We start from the raw sequence: 15,080 nt of genomic DNA, 5'->3' as shown, positions 1-15,080 counted from the left end.
TAAACACTACTTTATGAAAGGCAAAACGCCTCAGGAGACTAAAGAGAAGCTTGATAAACATTATGGTGACTCTGCACCTTCGATTAGAACAGTTTATAAGTGGTTTCAAAATTTTCGGAGTGGCCATATGGGCACAAGTGACGCTGAACGTTCTGGACGCCCTGTTGAGGTTACTACTCCAGAAATCATTGATAAAATCCATGATATGGTGATGGATGACAGAAGAGTGAAGGTGCGTGAGATTACTAGTGCTGTGGGCATCTCGAATGAACGGGTACATAATATTTTGCATCAACATTTGGACATGACAAAGCTATCCGCAAGATGGGTGCCGCGATTGCTCACGCTTGACCAAAAACGAAATCGTGTGAAGTGTTGCAAGGACGGTTTGCAGCTGTTCTAGAAGAATCCGCAGGACTTTAAGCGTCGTTTCGTCACTGTGGATGAAACATGGATACATCACTACACTCCTGAGACCAAAGAACAATCTAAACAATAGGTTACCAAGGGGGAATCTGCGCCAAAAAAGGCGAAGACCGTTCCTTCGGCCGGAAAGATTATGGCGACTGTCTTTTGGGATTCGCAAGGAATAATCCTCATCGACTATCTGGAAAAGGGTAAAACTATTACAGGTGCATATTATTCATCGTTATTGGACCGTTTGAAAACCGAGCTGCAAGAAAAACGCCCACGATTGGCCCACAAAAAAGTCCTTTTCCATCACGACAACGCACCAGCTCACACCACAACAGTTGTGGTCGCAAAATTAATGGAAATAGGGTTCCAACTCGTTTCACATCCCCCCTATTCTCCAGACTTGGCTCCCTCGGACTACTATTTGTTCCCCAATATGAAGAAATGGCTGGCGGGAAAAAGATTTTATTCAAACGAGGAGGTGATTGCAGAAACGAATGGCTATTTTTCAGACTTGGACAAATCCTATTATTCGGAAGGGATCAACAAACTAGAGCAGCGTTGGACGAAGTGTATAAGCCTAAAAGGAGACTATGTTGAAAAATAAAAAAGGTTTACCCCAAAAAATTAAGTAGTTTTTATTTTTGCACGGACTTTTCAAACGACCCTCGTACACCAACTGCCCAACTTTCAATTACGAAAATATACGATAATAAGTCATTATAATTGTAATAAATATTATTCATTTGTAAAGATTATTCTACCTACTGATTATCACTTAAAATTGAATTCACTTTTTTTTTAAATTATTTCCCCTCTCTGCAATTAAGCGTAATACAGCCTTACAAGACCCGTTTCCTTTAGAAAATTTATAGAAAAGGATTAGATATACACAAGACTAATCATTTTAATATTGTAAGGCACCACACTCCAAATAGGTTACACTACAATTGCCTCTGTTTTTCTGCCGAACTATTTACTATAAATCAAAGCCCGAATATAACAATCAACTTAAGGTAAAACAAAATATTAAGTGATGGCAGAAGTGTTACAGAAAACCTAAAAAGTTCAGGAAAAAATCCTCCCTTTTTTGGTTCTGGAAATTATTCAATAACTACATTACTCGATGAACGCAGGGAGAGTAGTCCAGTGTCTTCGAGTCTACTGGAAAATTAAACAGCAGGTCAAAAAGAAAGATTATGAGCCATTCTTTTGGAATTCATCACCAAATACACTGAAAATACAAGACATAATTCATTCGTCAAGACTAAATATTATAAGAACTACGGTGACGACTTTAAATAGTGCAATAAAGGAGAAATTAGTCTCTGCAACTCACATGGTCTTTGAGGCATAATGCTGCTTCAGAACAGAGGGTTTGGAAAACGACATTTTTTCCATTTCGGCTAGTCAGAATTGCATTGGCATGAAATCCAACTTGTGAAACAGACACATAGCAAATACAAACCATCTCATATTAAACTGCAAAAAGTTTCTTAAGAATGGTAACGATTATGTATAGTCAAAGCCGAACGCCCTCTAAAACTCTAATCTAGCTCAAGATGAATTCAAGCTGCACCTGCAGTTTATATCTTTAACTATAAAGATTAACCGGATCCACATAAGATTGCTAACGAGGACAAAGTTAGCTTTCTTAAAGTCAAAAAAGTAATTTTATACCAAAATTAAATATAAGAAAACTTTCTCTCCTCCCCTCCAAATTGATAAACAAAAATCAAGAACACGTTGACCAATACAGTGAAATACGAACAAAACAAAATATATTGTTCATCTGAAATGCGGCTCTGTATTAGGAAAAATGTTGGTTAGGATTTTTGCTTGAACTCATTTGACAAACTTCGATATTAGTTTGTTTTTTTGGCGCATCAACAGCCGAGGTTACTAGGTACATGGCGTACCTTCGGAAATAAGAAATTAACATCATCCTATGATTTAGATTCTCTCTGTGACGTAGGAATGTAAATTTTTATTTAATCTCTATTATTATTATTACTATTATTTTGTAAAAGATATGGAAGACATTAATGGCAGCAGATTGAGAGCGATTTGACGATATTAATTAATTATTATATTACTAAGAGACCACACGGACTTAACTTTATGACATGATTTGCGATTGAAGGTGTTGCAAAAATTACACAGGATTGCATCAACTTTAATGAACAGATCTTCGCCACTTTAAAAAAAATTGAGAAGGTTACCTTTCAAGCGAATGACATTTTTTACATTTAAATGAAAAATTCAAACATTCACCAATCTCTGTTAACCGGTCCAAAATAGATTTAACTCGTAAGTTACTTCCATTTATTAAAAGATTCCACACAATTAGCTAAATTCAAATTCAACACTATAAATTTGGTTAAATTTACTAACTGGTAAAGATATTAGGAAAGATTAATTAAAACTTGTTAATAAAAGCAATAAAAATACCATCCCAGATTCTATAAATATTCTGTTAATTCTACAAAATATTCTTCTTATTATTTTTTTTTAATACATTGGGACACAAATAAGAAATGGAAATTCACCTTGCTTCTTCATCAATCACAGGTGTGATGGCTCCAGTTCTAGGTGTGTAAGCTGCATAGTACGGGTCATCGTAACCTCCACCGATAGTATATCCAGGACCTGGGTAGCCTCTTGGAGCCACGGAACTTCTTTCAGGCGACGACATATAACCATCCACTGGAACATTAATAACATTTTCTAACTGGATTCGATTAATATTATGACATAAACCTTGCAACAAAATTATAAACTAATGTAAGTAAAAAAGTATCTGTCAGACAAGGTTAAAGTCTAAGACTAAAAAGTTCTTTTTGCTATTTTGAACAGAGTATTTTCTGATCCAAAAAACAAAAACCACAAGCAATGAATGTTTTTCTTTATATAATAATAATAAAATGTATTGCTTTGGCTATATTTTTAACTTCTATTTTTGAAATTATTAAGCTATTTGTTTATACCAGATAAGTTTTCACTTCTGAGACATTCTAATCTCACTATTAAAGTGAGATCAAAAGCAATTTAAACTACCTTTTTTAATCCTCTAAACTCGTGACTTCATAGCATTCATTATTTCACTAAACGATTATATTCAATATTACATTATATGAACTCCAGGCATATAATTGAACTTCGCATCATCTCTTGGACAAAATTTATGAAGTTTTACGCCTCATTGGAACAAACAACAGAATTAAAAAAAAAAAAAAAATCTAGTACCTGAAGGAGGAGGTTTAGGTGCTGAAGCGTAACCTCTGAGCAGAGAAGCTGAAGAACCAGAGCTGCCTCCTCTAGGCAGTGTACCGCCGCCAGAGCCGCCTCCAGGGGGAAAACTGTGCGTCATGTAATAAGGAGCTCCACCCACACTACTTTTACTTGCCTAAAACAAGAATTTTTTGTTTTTAAATAATCTAACCATTTAAAAAGAAAATTATAGCAAAATAAATGCCAAATTTCGATAGACTGACCGTTAGTTCCATTAATTGATTCAAGATGTTCCTTTATTTGGTGAACTGAATACCATTTTAGAAATTTAATTTTAAACAATAAGCTTAACCAGTACCTAGGTTTTTCATTATATTTATACGTAACTTTTAATTTATAAAACTAAATGTATTCCTCTTAAGATTTTTCAGCTAGTTTCTAAATTGTCAATAAAAATTAATTTAAAAAAAAACGCGTTACTTTAACATCAAAAAGGACTTCAGTTTCACACAACTCTGCCAAATAAAAATGGGGAATATAATTCAATTACGTGCAACTTCTGTCATGACGTTAAATAATATGACATAAAGAAGTGGAAAATCTTGAACGATTAAGAATTCAATATTGTTCTAAGATCCCGACAGAAAAATTTGTCCTCTAAATCTACTTTTATTCTTAAAATTTTGAATCACTATGAAAACTGAATTCAACAGCTTTCACTTAAAGAGACTTTAAGAAAAAAAAAATTAAGGCCTCAAATTGAAAAATGATTTGCCATAAGAAATACTGAAACATTCTATTAATTGAAATCCTTTCAATCAGTTCATGAATTTTCGTTCGTCTTTGATTTTTAGTGGACTTTTTTAGTGAACAAAAATTGATTTTAGTTTTAGTTGATTAGGATTGCTAGGAATCGCTAATTCTAATTCAAATCTACTAATTCCTACTTACATGACAAACCATCATCTTTCAGCCCTTAAATTTATAAATGCATTTTTAAGTTGTACCCAATTTATCCATACCCGGTATCAATAAAATGTATTTATTTTTTACACAAAAAAATTGCTAATTTGAAGGAAATCATGAACGCACGGTTGAATGATGTAGATTTCATTCGTGATAGTAGTACACAGTAGTTCTTGTTTCTGATCATCAGTTAGTGTTAATGACATTAAGATCGATACATTTTAAGTGGAAGATAAATTACTTATAAAAAAAAAAGTATTCTTAGAAAATGGATGTATTCCGATCTCATTCAGAATGAAGAATTCAAGCATGTTAGGTTATAATGCTTGCTTGCAACGACAGTTAACCTAACTAAATAACTACAAAATAGCTCAGAAATCTATCCGTAACTTTTCTGGTTCTATAATTTCAAATGTGGAATATTAGCAGGTCTTCAATGTCTCTTATAAGAAAAACACACTAGAGTGATACTGTAGGAGATACTTAACTTAGATCCAAAAATCAATTTCCCTGAAGAAATATTTAATTAAAAGAGAGAGGCTATAAACTGGTTGACCGAAATCTTTGTTATTAGACGATAACTCCTGTTGGAGCTTTCTGGTTTTCACTTATCCGTCTTTTAACTTCAAATTTGATTTTGGACTATGAACAGACTGACAATACATTAGTGTTAGATCCAATAGCAAGCCCAATTTTACTTTAGAAAACAAACAAAAAGTACGAAATACTCAAAACCGAAAAACTGTACGATAGTAACAATTTTTTCTTACGATTATGATCCAATCTAACATCGCTCTACAGGGTGAACCAGTAAGTATTGTCCATAGGCCTACTGGGTATAGTACATCTAAAGTGGAGTTCAATGACTTATTGGCCAACTTCATATTTTCCTCTGTTCTTGAGTGACGCCACTTTAAAGTTTTTTTCTAAAATCATTACTTTTTTCCAATAAAAATGTTAATCACTCAGAAAGTTTTAGTCCGAATTCGATTCTGATGACACGGTTAGAAAGACAGATAAATTTTCTAAAAATTGATACCATTTCGAAGCATAAGTTATTCTCCAAACATCCTCAATCTTCCTCCGAATGCTGAAAAAATAATAGTAATCGAAATTTTTAAGAAAACTCATTCAGCCCTTACGTGATCATTATTAGACCTAGGTGCTGGCACTTTTTATAAAAGTTTCCTTGTTTAATGGGCTTTCAAACGATGTATTATTTTCCAGGATTCCTTTTATCTTCGTATGATAAATTACGTTTGTACAAGGGTCGTTTGAAAAGTCCGTGCAAAGTCAGAGAGATAGCACCACTGGCGCGTATCGAGGTTATGTTTAGTTAGTAGCATCTCTTGGAAGAACACACACCAAGTTTCAGCCAGATCGGTCTATTTCTTTGTGTTTGGCATTCGTTTGAATCGAGGAAGTCGAGTGATTTGCAGCTGTTCCAGAAGAATCCGCAGGACTTTAAGCGTCGTTTCGTCACTGTGGATGAAACATGGATACATCACTACACTCCAGAGACCAAAGAACAATCTAAACAATGGGTTACCAAGGGGGAATCTGCGCCAAAAAAGGCGAAGACCGTTCCTTCGGCCGGAAAGATTATGGCGACTGTCTTTTGGAATTCGCAAGGAATAATCCTCATCGACTATCTGGAAAAGGGTAAAACTATTACAGGTGCATATTATTCATCGTTATTGGACCGTTTGAAAACCGAGCTGCAAGAAAAACGCCCACGATTGGCCCACAAAAAAGTCCTTTTCCATCACGACAACGCACCAGCTCACACCACAACAGTTGTGGTCGCAAAATTAATGGAAATAGGGTTCCAACTCGTTTCACATCCCCCCTATTCTACAGACTTGGCTCCCTCGGACTACTATTTGTTCCCAAATATGAAGAAATGGCTGGCGGGAAAAAGATTTTATTCAAACGAGGAGGTGATTGCAGAAACGAATGGCTATTTTTCAGACTTGGACAAATCCTATTATTCGGAAGGGATCAACAAACTAGAGCAGCGATGGACGAAGTGTATAAGCCTAAAAGGAGACTATGTTGAAAAATAAAAAAGGTTTACCCCAAAAAATTAAGTAGTTTTTATTTTTGCACGGACTTTTCAATCGACCCTCGTATTACCAGAAAACGTGTTCACGAGCACTCAACAGTGTTAGTTTATCAAGTTGTTTAATTCATTGAAAACTCTTTTAGATGGACCAGTAATCAATTTTAATGTAGACTGTCCTTAAATTAGGAAGTCAAAAGTTACAAATTGCACTAAAAAAAAAAAAAATCTAAATTCTGAAATATTTGAGAAAATGTTAGGAAATATTTTAAACAAGTACTAGTTTTATAAAAAAAAAAATTGCTAGGGCAATTAAGAGCGTACTGTTTGTAACACCTCCTTGTATAAGTTTCATTTAAACCTACCATGGTAGCAGCCATCAGCTAATGTAAAATGCTCTTAGGAAGAGAATGTCTAATGACACAGCAGCTGAATTTGAACCCTTTATCATAGTAAGAGAAACGAAAATGAAATATTTTGCTTCAACAAAATTTTAAATAAACATATGATTAAACTTTGAAAATTATTTGATTTTTTTTTTTTTTTTCAATTTAATGAGAGAGTAATAATGAACTTCAAAAAAAATGGACGATGAAAAAAATTCTGAAACGCTAAATAAATTTGTTGTATTTGGTTTTGACAAAGAAATAACATTACCAAGAGATGATCCACGGGAAAAGCAAAGAAAACTATGGAAAATAAAAATGCGCTATTTGAGGAGTTCTGGAGAGAAAATGTTGCCGCAGCTGTACGACACAGATAGGGCACTATCAATGACGGTAGAAGCAGAAGAAGCTGGTCAGAGAAAACCACAGAGAAAAGGTTATTACACTGAGAAATTTTTACCAGATTCATCTTTTGACAGGTTAAAGGTGCTTGATGTTTTAGAGTTAGTGGTGCCTGAATTCGCTGAAACATTGATTACATCATTTGATCCGGCACTTTCTAAGGTTGGTACTCTAGGTCGAGAACAAGACATAATAATTTAAGGATCAAATATATATATATATATATTAGTTAAGGCGCACCAACATCTTAAATCTTTGGCGCCCGGAGCTTTTTTTAAGTGCACTGTCGGCCTCCGTACAATGCTACTGTAACATCACCGGATAGTGAGCTGTAAGAAGCTGCTAGGAAGAGAAAAATCTAAATGCCAGTAGTTGGATTCGAACCCGGTATCACCGCGTTGAACAAACTGAGCTAATCCCTTCCCTTAATAAATCTATACTTAAATGTCTTAAAATTTTATAACATCATGAAACATATCCATTAATTGGCATAATAAGATGGATTGTAGCGTATAAAAAATGGCATAGACCAAAATCCCAAGGCTCCTCCAGTTGTGCTATTTATCTGTTCATTGATTGTTTACTGTTTTTTGTTTTGAATAGTTCAATCAATCTGTTATTGAGGCGACTGGAGAGGGACAGAACTTCAGCTCTTGAAAAGTCTTCATGATGATCGATAACAAAGATACAGCTCAACACAGCATTACCACTTTCTATTACGAAAAAATTACAGTTATAAAGGAGGATTTGCCCTATATTATAAAGAAAATTTGGGAATTTTATCTTTTATAGAAAAAGAGAAAAAAATTGTCAAAGTTGGGTGTTTTTCAACATTACGCTTTTTCGTGCAGTTTTTGACGATCAACCCTTATACAACTGTCCTACTGGACAGTTTTAATTACAACTGTTCACAAAGTTATAATTCACAACATTTCTTCAAACGTGAATGTTTGAGTTGTATTTAATGCAGTTTGTAATGGCACATTACACTGAAATGTAACCTTACAGATAACACTAAACAATCCCTTCCCCAGAATTACTCTGATACTAATTTATCTTAAAAACCAAAAATTTTAAAATTACATGTATTTATAAAGAAGTAGACAGTAAATCCTCGGAGTTACTTTTTTGAAAATGAACATCAAGTGAAGAGAGACTCCGACTGAGAAAAATTTTAGCAACCCAATTAAACCCTTGAACGATACATAAAGAGTTAGGATCGTAAGTTTTGGAAAAGTTGGGGAATCTACCCAACCCTTTTCCTAGAAGTACTTTTAATCGAATCTTCTAGGGAAAATACTGTGAATCCAAGTTTTTAGACCTAGTTCCGCAACAAGAAATTCGTAAGATTCGTTTGCGAAAAAGATGCTAAAATATCGAAAAATCTATTCATCTAGTGGCACTTGAGGTCAGCTGATTTTATATTAGGAAATTTAGTTTCCCATTTGATTCTAATTATTATTATTATTATTGCTATATAACGTGGCAAGATAGTACAAAGAAAAGAACATGGCACTTCAAACTAAAGCCAAACCACTCTTGCTCAATTATAGAAGTAACTTAGTCTTAGAAAACCAAGAGATAAAGAATACCTTACTTTTTTCGCATTCAGAGGACGCCAAAAATGGTTATTTTAATGGAGATCTGAAAATCGAAAATCTGCACAAAAACAATATCTTCTCTTACTTAGTTCGAATAAGTAAAACTTATTAGTTATTTTGCAACCTCTTCCGCTTCTGTCTTCTGAGGATCTTTCATAAAGGAGATTAGTTTAGAGTTACTGAACATTTGCTAGTAATCTTCCTTCTTAGGAGGGCTGTTATTATGGTTAAGGTGCAGAACTTTAGGCACTAATTTTATCCTAATTCTTCCAACAGTTCTTAAATTACAATTATAATGCAAGAATATTTCCTAGGCTGCCCTTCTGACTGGCTACAATTATTAATATAAATAAAATAGGGCCACGTCATAAGGGATAAATCTGTTGGGACACTACCTAACCTTCAAAATAGTATTCTATAGCAAAAATTTTGTTTTTGATAAAAGTTAAATTTTAAGATTTCACTAGTTATTATTAAGTTCACTAGTACATGCAGTAAACCGAAGGATGTTTGTTATTTCTTGATTTAGTCATTACTTTAGTTACATTGGGATGAAAGCGCTTATTGGACAGATTTAGACTTGAAACTAATATTAATTTGTTTTTTCCCATGAATGTTCTTTGCATACTCCAGCCTTGCGCTCGCCGCCAACTCTATTTTTATAGGGGAACGTTTTAATTGTATTAATTAAGTTAAAACTGAGAAATTGCCATTGAAGGTCCTAAAATCTACTCAATAAAGAAACACCTTACCTATTTTGTAAATAAATACGTTGGGCTCAATCATTTGTGATCTAGAAACTTTTTATCTTGGTAGAAAGCAGAAACAGACCTTCCTTTTGTTCGTTAATTTATGATAGTGTGAAACTTGGGACGTTTTAAATTTTGTAATGTCTTCCCTGAGACCAGTCGTGATGTTCCATAGCACTCAGAGAAAAATTATTTAATTCAAGAACATAATCTGGCTTTTGGTTCATTTTTACCGAAATATTTGTTAAAAAGAAACTAAATGTACCTGAATTACTTTGTTGGACCATAGTGCCCCACAATGGCTGAGTTAATTTAAGTAAAAAATATAATTAAAATATTCTTTCAATCCAGTCTTTAATTTATAAATAATTACCAAACATTATTTTAAATCCTTTATTATCATGTTCGACAGGAGTACAGTCAGTCATTGGCACCTATTATTCTAGAAGAGGTATACAAGTTAAACTTTGATCGTCATAAATTATTAGTACTCGTAAAAGTAATGGAAGATGTGAATCAATATGCAAAATCAATGATATCGTTCTTATGGGATTGCGATTTTGATGGTCACTGTCATTATGTGTATCGAGGTCCCAGATATTTAATCGAAGTCTCTGTGTTTGGCTTCTACGTCGAATAAATTAAATTATAGACGCCAATACATTAAGAAAATTATTATTTATTTGAAACTAACTGTCAAGTCCTTATTCTTAATTATAAATAAAAATTAGTATATATTTTTTTTTTAACGAAAAACATCAATTTTGAAAAAGCACTCATTAAGAAATGGAAAAAAAAGCTGGCTGTAGCTGATCAGTTCATGCTTTGATGTTATATATTTATGCTACCGTTTCAGATTACAAAATATAGTCGCTATCAAAAAATTTACAAATTAACAAAGTAGCGAACAAATTTTGATTGGTTATGTGGAGTAGAAGATTCAAAACCTTCTGACTATTCGAGATTCCTCTCAGAAGGTATAAATTACCTAAAGTAATTCAAAATGGGCCTGGAATGAAAAGCCAGTCCCGCGAATCTTGAGCTACTTTAAGCTTCACAGCATTCTGAACTGATAGCATCTATCTAATAAGGATCATCAACAGCATTTTCACTATCAACATGTTCCAATCAAAATCCTGAACCCAAATGCCATGAACAGAATGGGTATTTTCTCCTTCAAAAAGGACCTAATATGAGTCCTAATTAATTATAATGATAAACGCTTAATTTAAATCAAGTTTTCCTGATTACAATATTTAAACGCATAGAAAACTAAGGCAACACAGCAATGGCTGTTAGCTGTGTGCCAGGAGTTTGGTCATGCAACAGGTAAACAAATTTGGATTATAAATCTTAACTGTATCGTAACAGAGGGAAAATTACGATTTATAAATGAAAATATATACATACATACTAGGATTAAATTATGTACCTTCTTTACTACCATTATTTGTAATGATGACTGAGTTAAGAGTATCATAATTATATGTTGAATGAGTAAGGCTAACGCCAAGCTTCTAGAGTGTAATTGTGAACATTCTGCCAGCCATTATGCCCATTCAGGTGGTTAATAACCTCCCTCCGACTGTTACAGACGGAATAACCTCCCTCCGACTGTTACAGACGGAATTCCTCTCAAGACAGGAAAAGTTCCCACAAAGTGGACCACATCTTCAATGTCTCCCTTGTTGCAAAGTGCACAAACATACCCTTTTTTAGATCTATTGCATTATAGTTCACCGGCAACATTTACCCTATCAGTCTCATTACAGTACTATTAAGTTTAAGAAGTTAATATCTACCATTATGACTTGCACCATGATCTACTTTTAGTTCTTTTTAAAACGTATGGAATTTCGCATTTCGGATTCTTTTGCCCAGCAACATTATTAATTACATTCTATTTAAACCAACGAATTTTAGATTGATTCGATTACATTTTAAAAAATATTGCCCTCTAATCCAGTTTATTTAGTAATGCCATATTTATGTTTGGAATTCTAATTGATGCTCGAGAAAAATATAGAATCTCTTACGACCACTATCTAGATCCCAAATCTTCTTTTAATTTGCTCACTTCACACCCAGCTCATCCATAAAGAGAAAAGCTACCAAGTCGTGAAAACCATAGTCAGTGACGAACAGCTTCGAGGCCAATGGAGTCCTTAGCATTTCCTGGCTAACCGTATGTTCTAACACATCATACTAAGTTTAGTAGTTCAAACAAAGCCAAAAAGCTTGATGGTTAAGAATAAAGCAGTGAAAATCGCGAACAAAGTTGTATTTTCTCGCTTTTTTTTTTTTTTTTAAATAAAATTTGGAAATCGAAGAATGATATATTTTTGGTGGTGGTCTGTGTGCAAAACTGTACGTAACGAAAACTGACCACCCTGTTCTACATGTTAGAGCCTTCCGTAAAAACCAAGGTTTTACCAAGACAAAGACCGTCTTCCTAATGGGGTTTTTCTTTATTTCTCTTTGGTTTTCTCATTTTTTCGTTTAAGAGTTTCTAAATTTGTATTCGCTCAGTAGTACCAATTTTTTCTTTATTTGAAATTTACTGTATTACTTGAGTGAAATAAACTGTAGACTCACATCTCTCTTTTATTGTAATTCTCAAAGTTGTAAGATGTGAACATTTAAATTTATTTTTAAACTAAATATCATTTGGAAGCCATAATAAAATACCTTTTAATCGATTTGATTTAGCACAACGTCAAAAAAACATTCATAACTTTAATATAATTTGTATCTGTCTGCCGCCTTTTATTATCAACACGTTACTTGGGTAAATATGTCGCTGTAATTAAGGTTTTATTTTTATTTATTAAATAAAAGAAGAAGAGGCCAAAATATTAAGAACATTAGGCTGTTTTTTCTATCACCAGCATCACCTATAAATCTGTAATACCGCATCAACAATATTTCTTGTCTCTACATCTTCACAAGTATTGCACAGTAAAACAGTACATCTAATTCATCACTGACAACCTTAAGAACTAATTGTGAACATAGCTAAAACTGTTTCGATACTAGTGAATGTTCATTACGTAAAAGGATTTCCAGAATTCTAAATAGAATTAGGAGAAATTTAGAAAAAAACAATCTTTCGGGAATGTAAAATATTTAAACAGAAGCTTACAGTAAACTTAGTTAGCCTTAACTGCTAACAGATGGCAGGGCTGTGTAACTTTCGTTAATCAGTAAAAATCATATTATGCTTTTAACAGTTCTATTCTTTTCCAACAGAAGAGGTTTTCTTTTACCTTAACTTAGGAAAACCATCAAGAATTACTATCTTATAAGCAAATAAACGATAACGAAAATATTTTATACCTTTTAGTTTGCTCTAAATTTCAATTAGTTAATCATTTTTTGAGGATCCATGCAAAAGATCGAACTGTACAAGTACAGGAGTTGATTATCGAATATTTCCAACGTCACTTTTAGCCTTAGCTACCATGCCATTTCTAACTGTAGTACAGTTTAGTCCACGTGATAATCCTTCACCGAATTCTTAAATTAGAAAGAAATTAAAAAGTAAATTCCTTAAATTTGAACAGCACAGCTAACTGTAGAAACGACGGAACTGATCACTGTAAAATCTTTGCTATTTGGCAGGAAACCCATCAATTAACCATTGTCAAAGAAACCCATCCTCGAATGTATAAAACAATAAGCGTTCATACTTTAATTATAATTAAATAGTCTGCAGAAAAAAAAAATAGTATAAGTTTCTTCAGCAGCGTTTTTTAAAAATTCTATTCATTTTGAGTAAAACTCATTGGGTGAACTATTTAATCATTACATCCATGACGATTTTAGAACTGCCCTTGATATTTATTATATATCGGTTATTTTAAGATTATTATTTTTTTTTTTGAAATCTTTGAAAACTTATAAAAGGTTGAACTCCAAAAAAACAACCCAAATTTGATTCAAAAGAAGAAGCAGATGATGAAATTCTTATTTTGTAAAATGAAACCAAACTGATCACAAGATCTCGTCTACCTCATTAGAATAATCTAGCAAAATATTAAATTGTTTGCAAAGAAATTAACTTTCTCAAAATGAACACGATTGAACAAACAATATTACAAAAATACAAATTATTTAGTTTACGATTAATTACATACAGCAAGTAAATTTATCGTTTACCGAATTGATCATTTCCCCCAAAAAAACAAATCTCTCATAGCTCTCTGCAAAAATAACAAAACAAAAATTCGACTTAGTTACTTTTAGTAGTTCTATGCCAAGTGCTATAACATCTGGCTACATCATGAACCTGTAGAAGTGAAAAAAACGTTAATTTTTAAAAATAAAATACGTCAAAGAAGGTTTTAAAAGTTACTAATTTAAAGATTAAGAAAGTGTAATAGATACATGGTTGACGGCAGAGAATTGATTGCACTTCTTTTCTGCAAGATTCGGATGAATGATTTAGCCGATGATATATCTGTTAATCCTAATCGTTATCACAATGGATGGTACTTTCTAAAGAGAAGTATTTGCATTTTAAACTCAGTGGCTTCACTCTCCAATCAAATAAGTGGCTCCACCGCAATACCAAATAATTCAACGAGAAAAAGTAAGCAGTCAAACGGCTAAAATATGTGAGGTGAATGGCTCTCGAATAGATTACCTTTATAAAATGGGTAATACGAACTGCAAAAATAGAAAATTAGTTTTTTTTTGTAAGAAGTAAAAAAGGAATTCAGTATACCTGCTCCAAAATTGGGAGTGAACGTCTGTACAAACTGGTCTTTATTTTGTAACTTTCAAGAGATCACTCGATTGGTAATCTAATCCAATCGTATTATTACGCAGAAATAAAACAGAAATAACAGAAATACAAATCTGGAATCAGACACCTAGTCTTTTGTATTATTGACAATAATAATAATGATTTTAAACACGGCATTTGTTTAAACTTCTACTTTTTTTTATATAAATGTTCAGTTGGCCTAACCATAGTACAAGTGTAATTGTTACCATTTTATACTTTTATCAATATTTACTCTGTAGAATAATTTTTTTAAATTATAGCTCTCTCTTTCTTTCAGAGTTAGATTGCTCTCCTTCGCATAATATTACATTTTCCAGACCTTATTTTCAATTAATAATGAACAGGGAAATGATTAGTTTAGAGATGAGTGCTTTGGATTCTCATGGAAAGATAACCAGTTAGGAGGTTAGCAGTAAGGCTCAGACGCTAATATCCTCAGATGTTGGTGCGTCTCAATTTAAAAAAAGTATACAATTCCTT

General features: G+C 33.0%; 2 protein-coding genes across 51 annotated transcripts in view; one reads left to right on the top strand and one right to left on the bottom strand.

The window, feature by feature from the left end:
• LOC141450519 (coiled-coil domain-containing protein CG32809) overlaps positions 1-15,080 on the bottom strand; it is a 218,382-nt gene that overhangs the window by 37,768 nt on the left and 165,534 nt on the right. For all 50 annotated transcript variants that reach the window (XR_012456151.1, XR_012456147.1, XR_012456156.1 and 47 more), the window contains 2 exons: positions 3,661-3,820; positions 2,964-3,120 (listed from right to left, as the gene is read on the bottom strand). Coding sequence is in view for 39 of the 50 variants with exons in the window: in XM_074121060.1 (XP_073977161.1) it covers positions 2,964-3,120; positions 3,661-3,820 (317 nt within the window). In the remaining 11 variants the exon portion in view is untranslated. The remainder of the gene's footprint in view (positions 1-2,963; positions 3,121-3,660; positions 3,821-15,080) is intronic.
• Positions 7,163-10,504, top strand: LOC141450529 (uncharacterized). The gene is made up of 2 exons (XM_074121078.1): positions 7,163-7,623; positions 10,224-10,504. Exons 1-2 carry the CDS (start codon positions 7,258-7,260, stop codon positions 10,449-10,451), a joined length of 594 nt encoding a protein of 197 aa, XP_073977179.1. The 5' UTR covers positions 7,163-7,257; the 3' UTR covers positions 10,452-10,504.

This window comes from Rhodnius prolixus, unplaced genomic scaffold (genome assembly GCF_049639745.1).
Source record: "Rhodnius prolixus isolate KJV_2025 unplaced genomic scaffold, Rpr scaffold_2, whole genome shotgun sequence".
Taxonomy (NCBI): domain Eukaryota; kingdom Metazoa; phylum Arthropoda; class Insecta; order Hemiptera; family Reduviidae; genus Rhodnius; species Rhodnius prolixus.
Note: the sequence above shows the minus strand (reverse complement) of the source record. Positions and strands in the feature narration are given on the sequence as shown.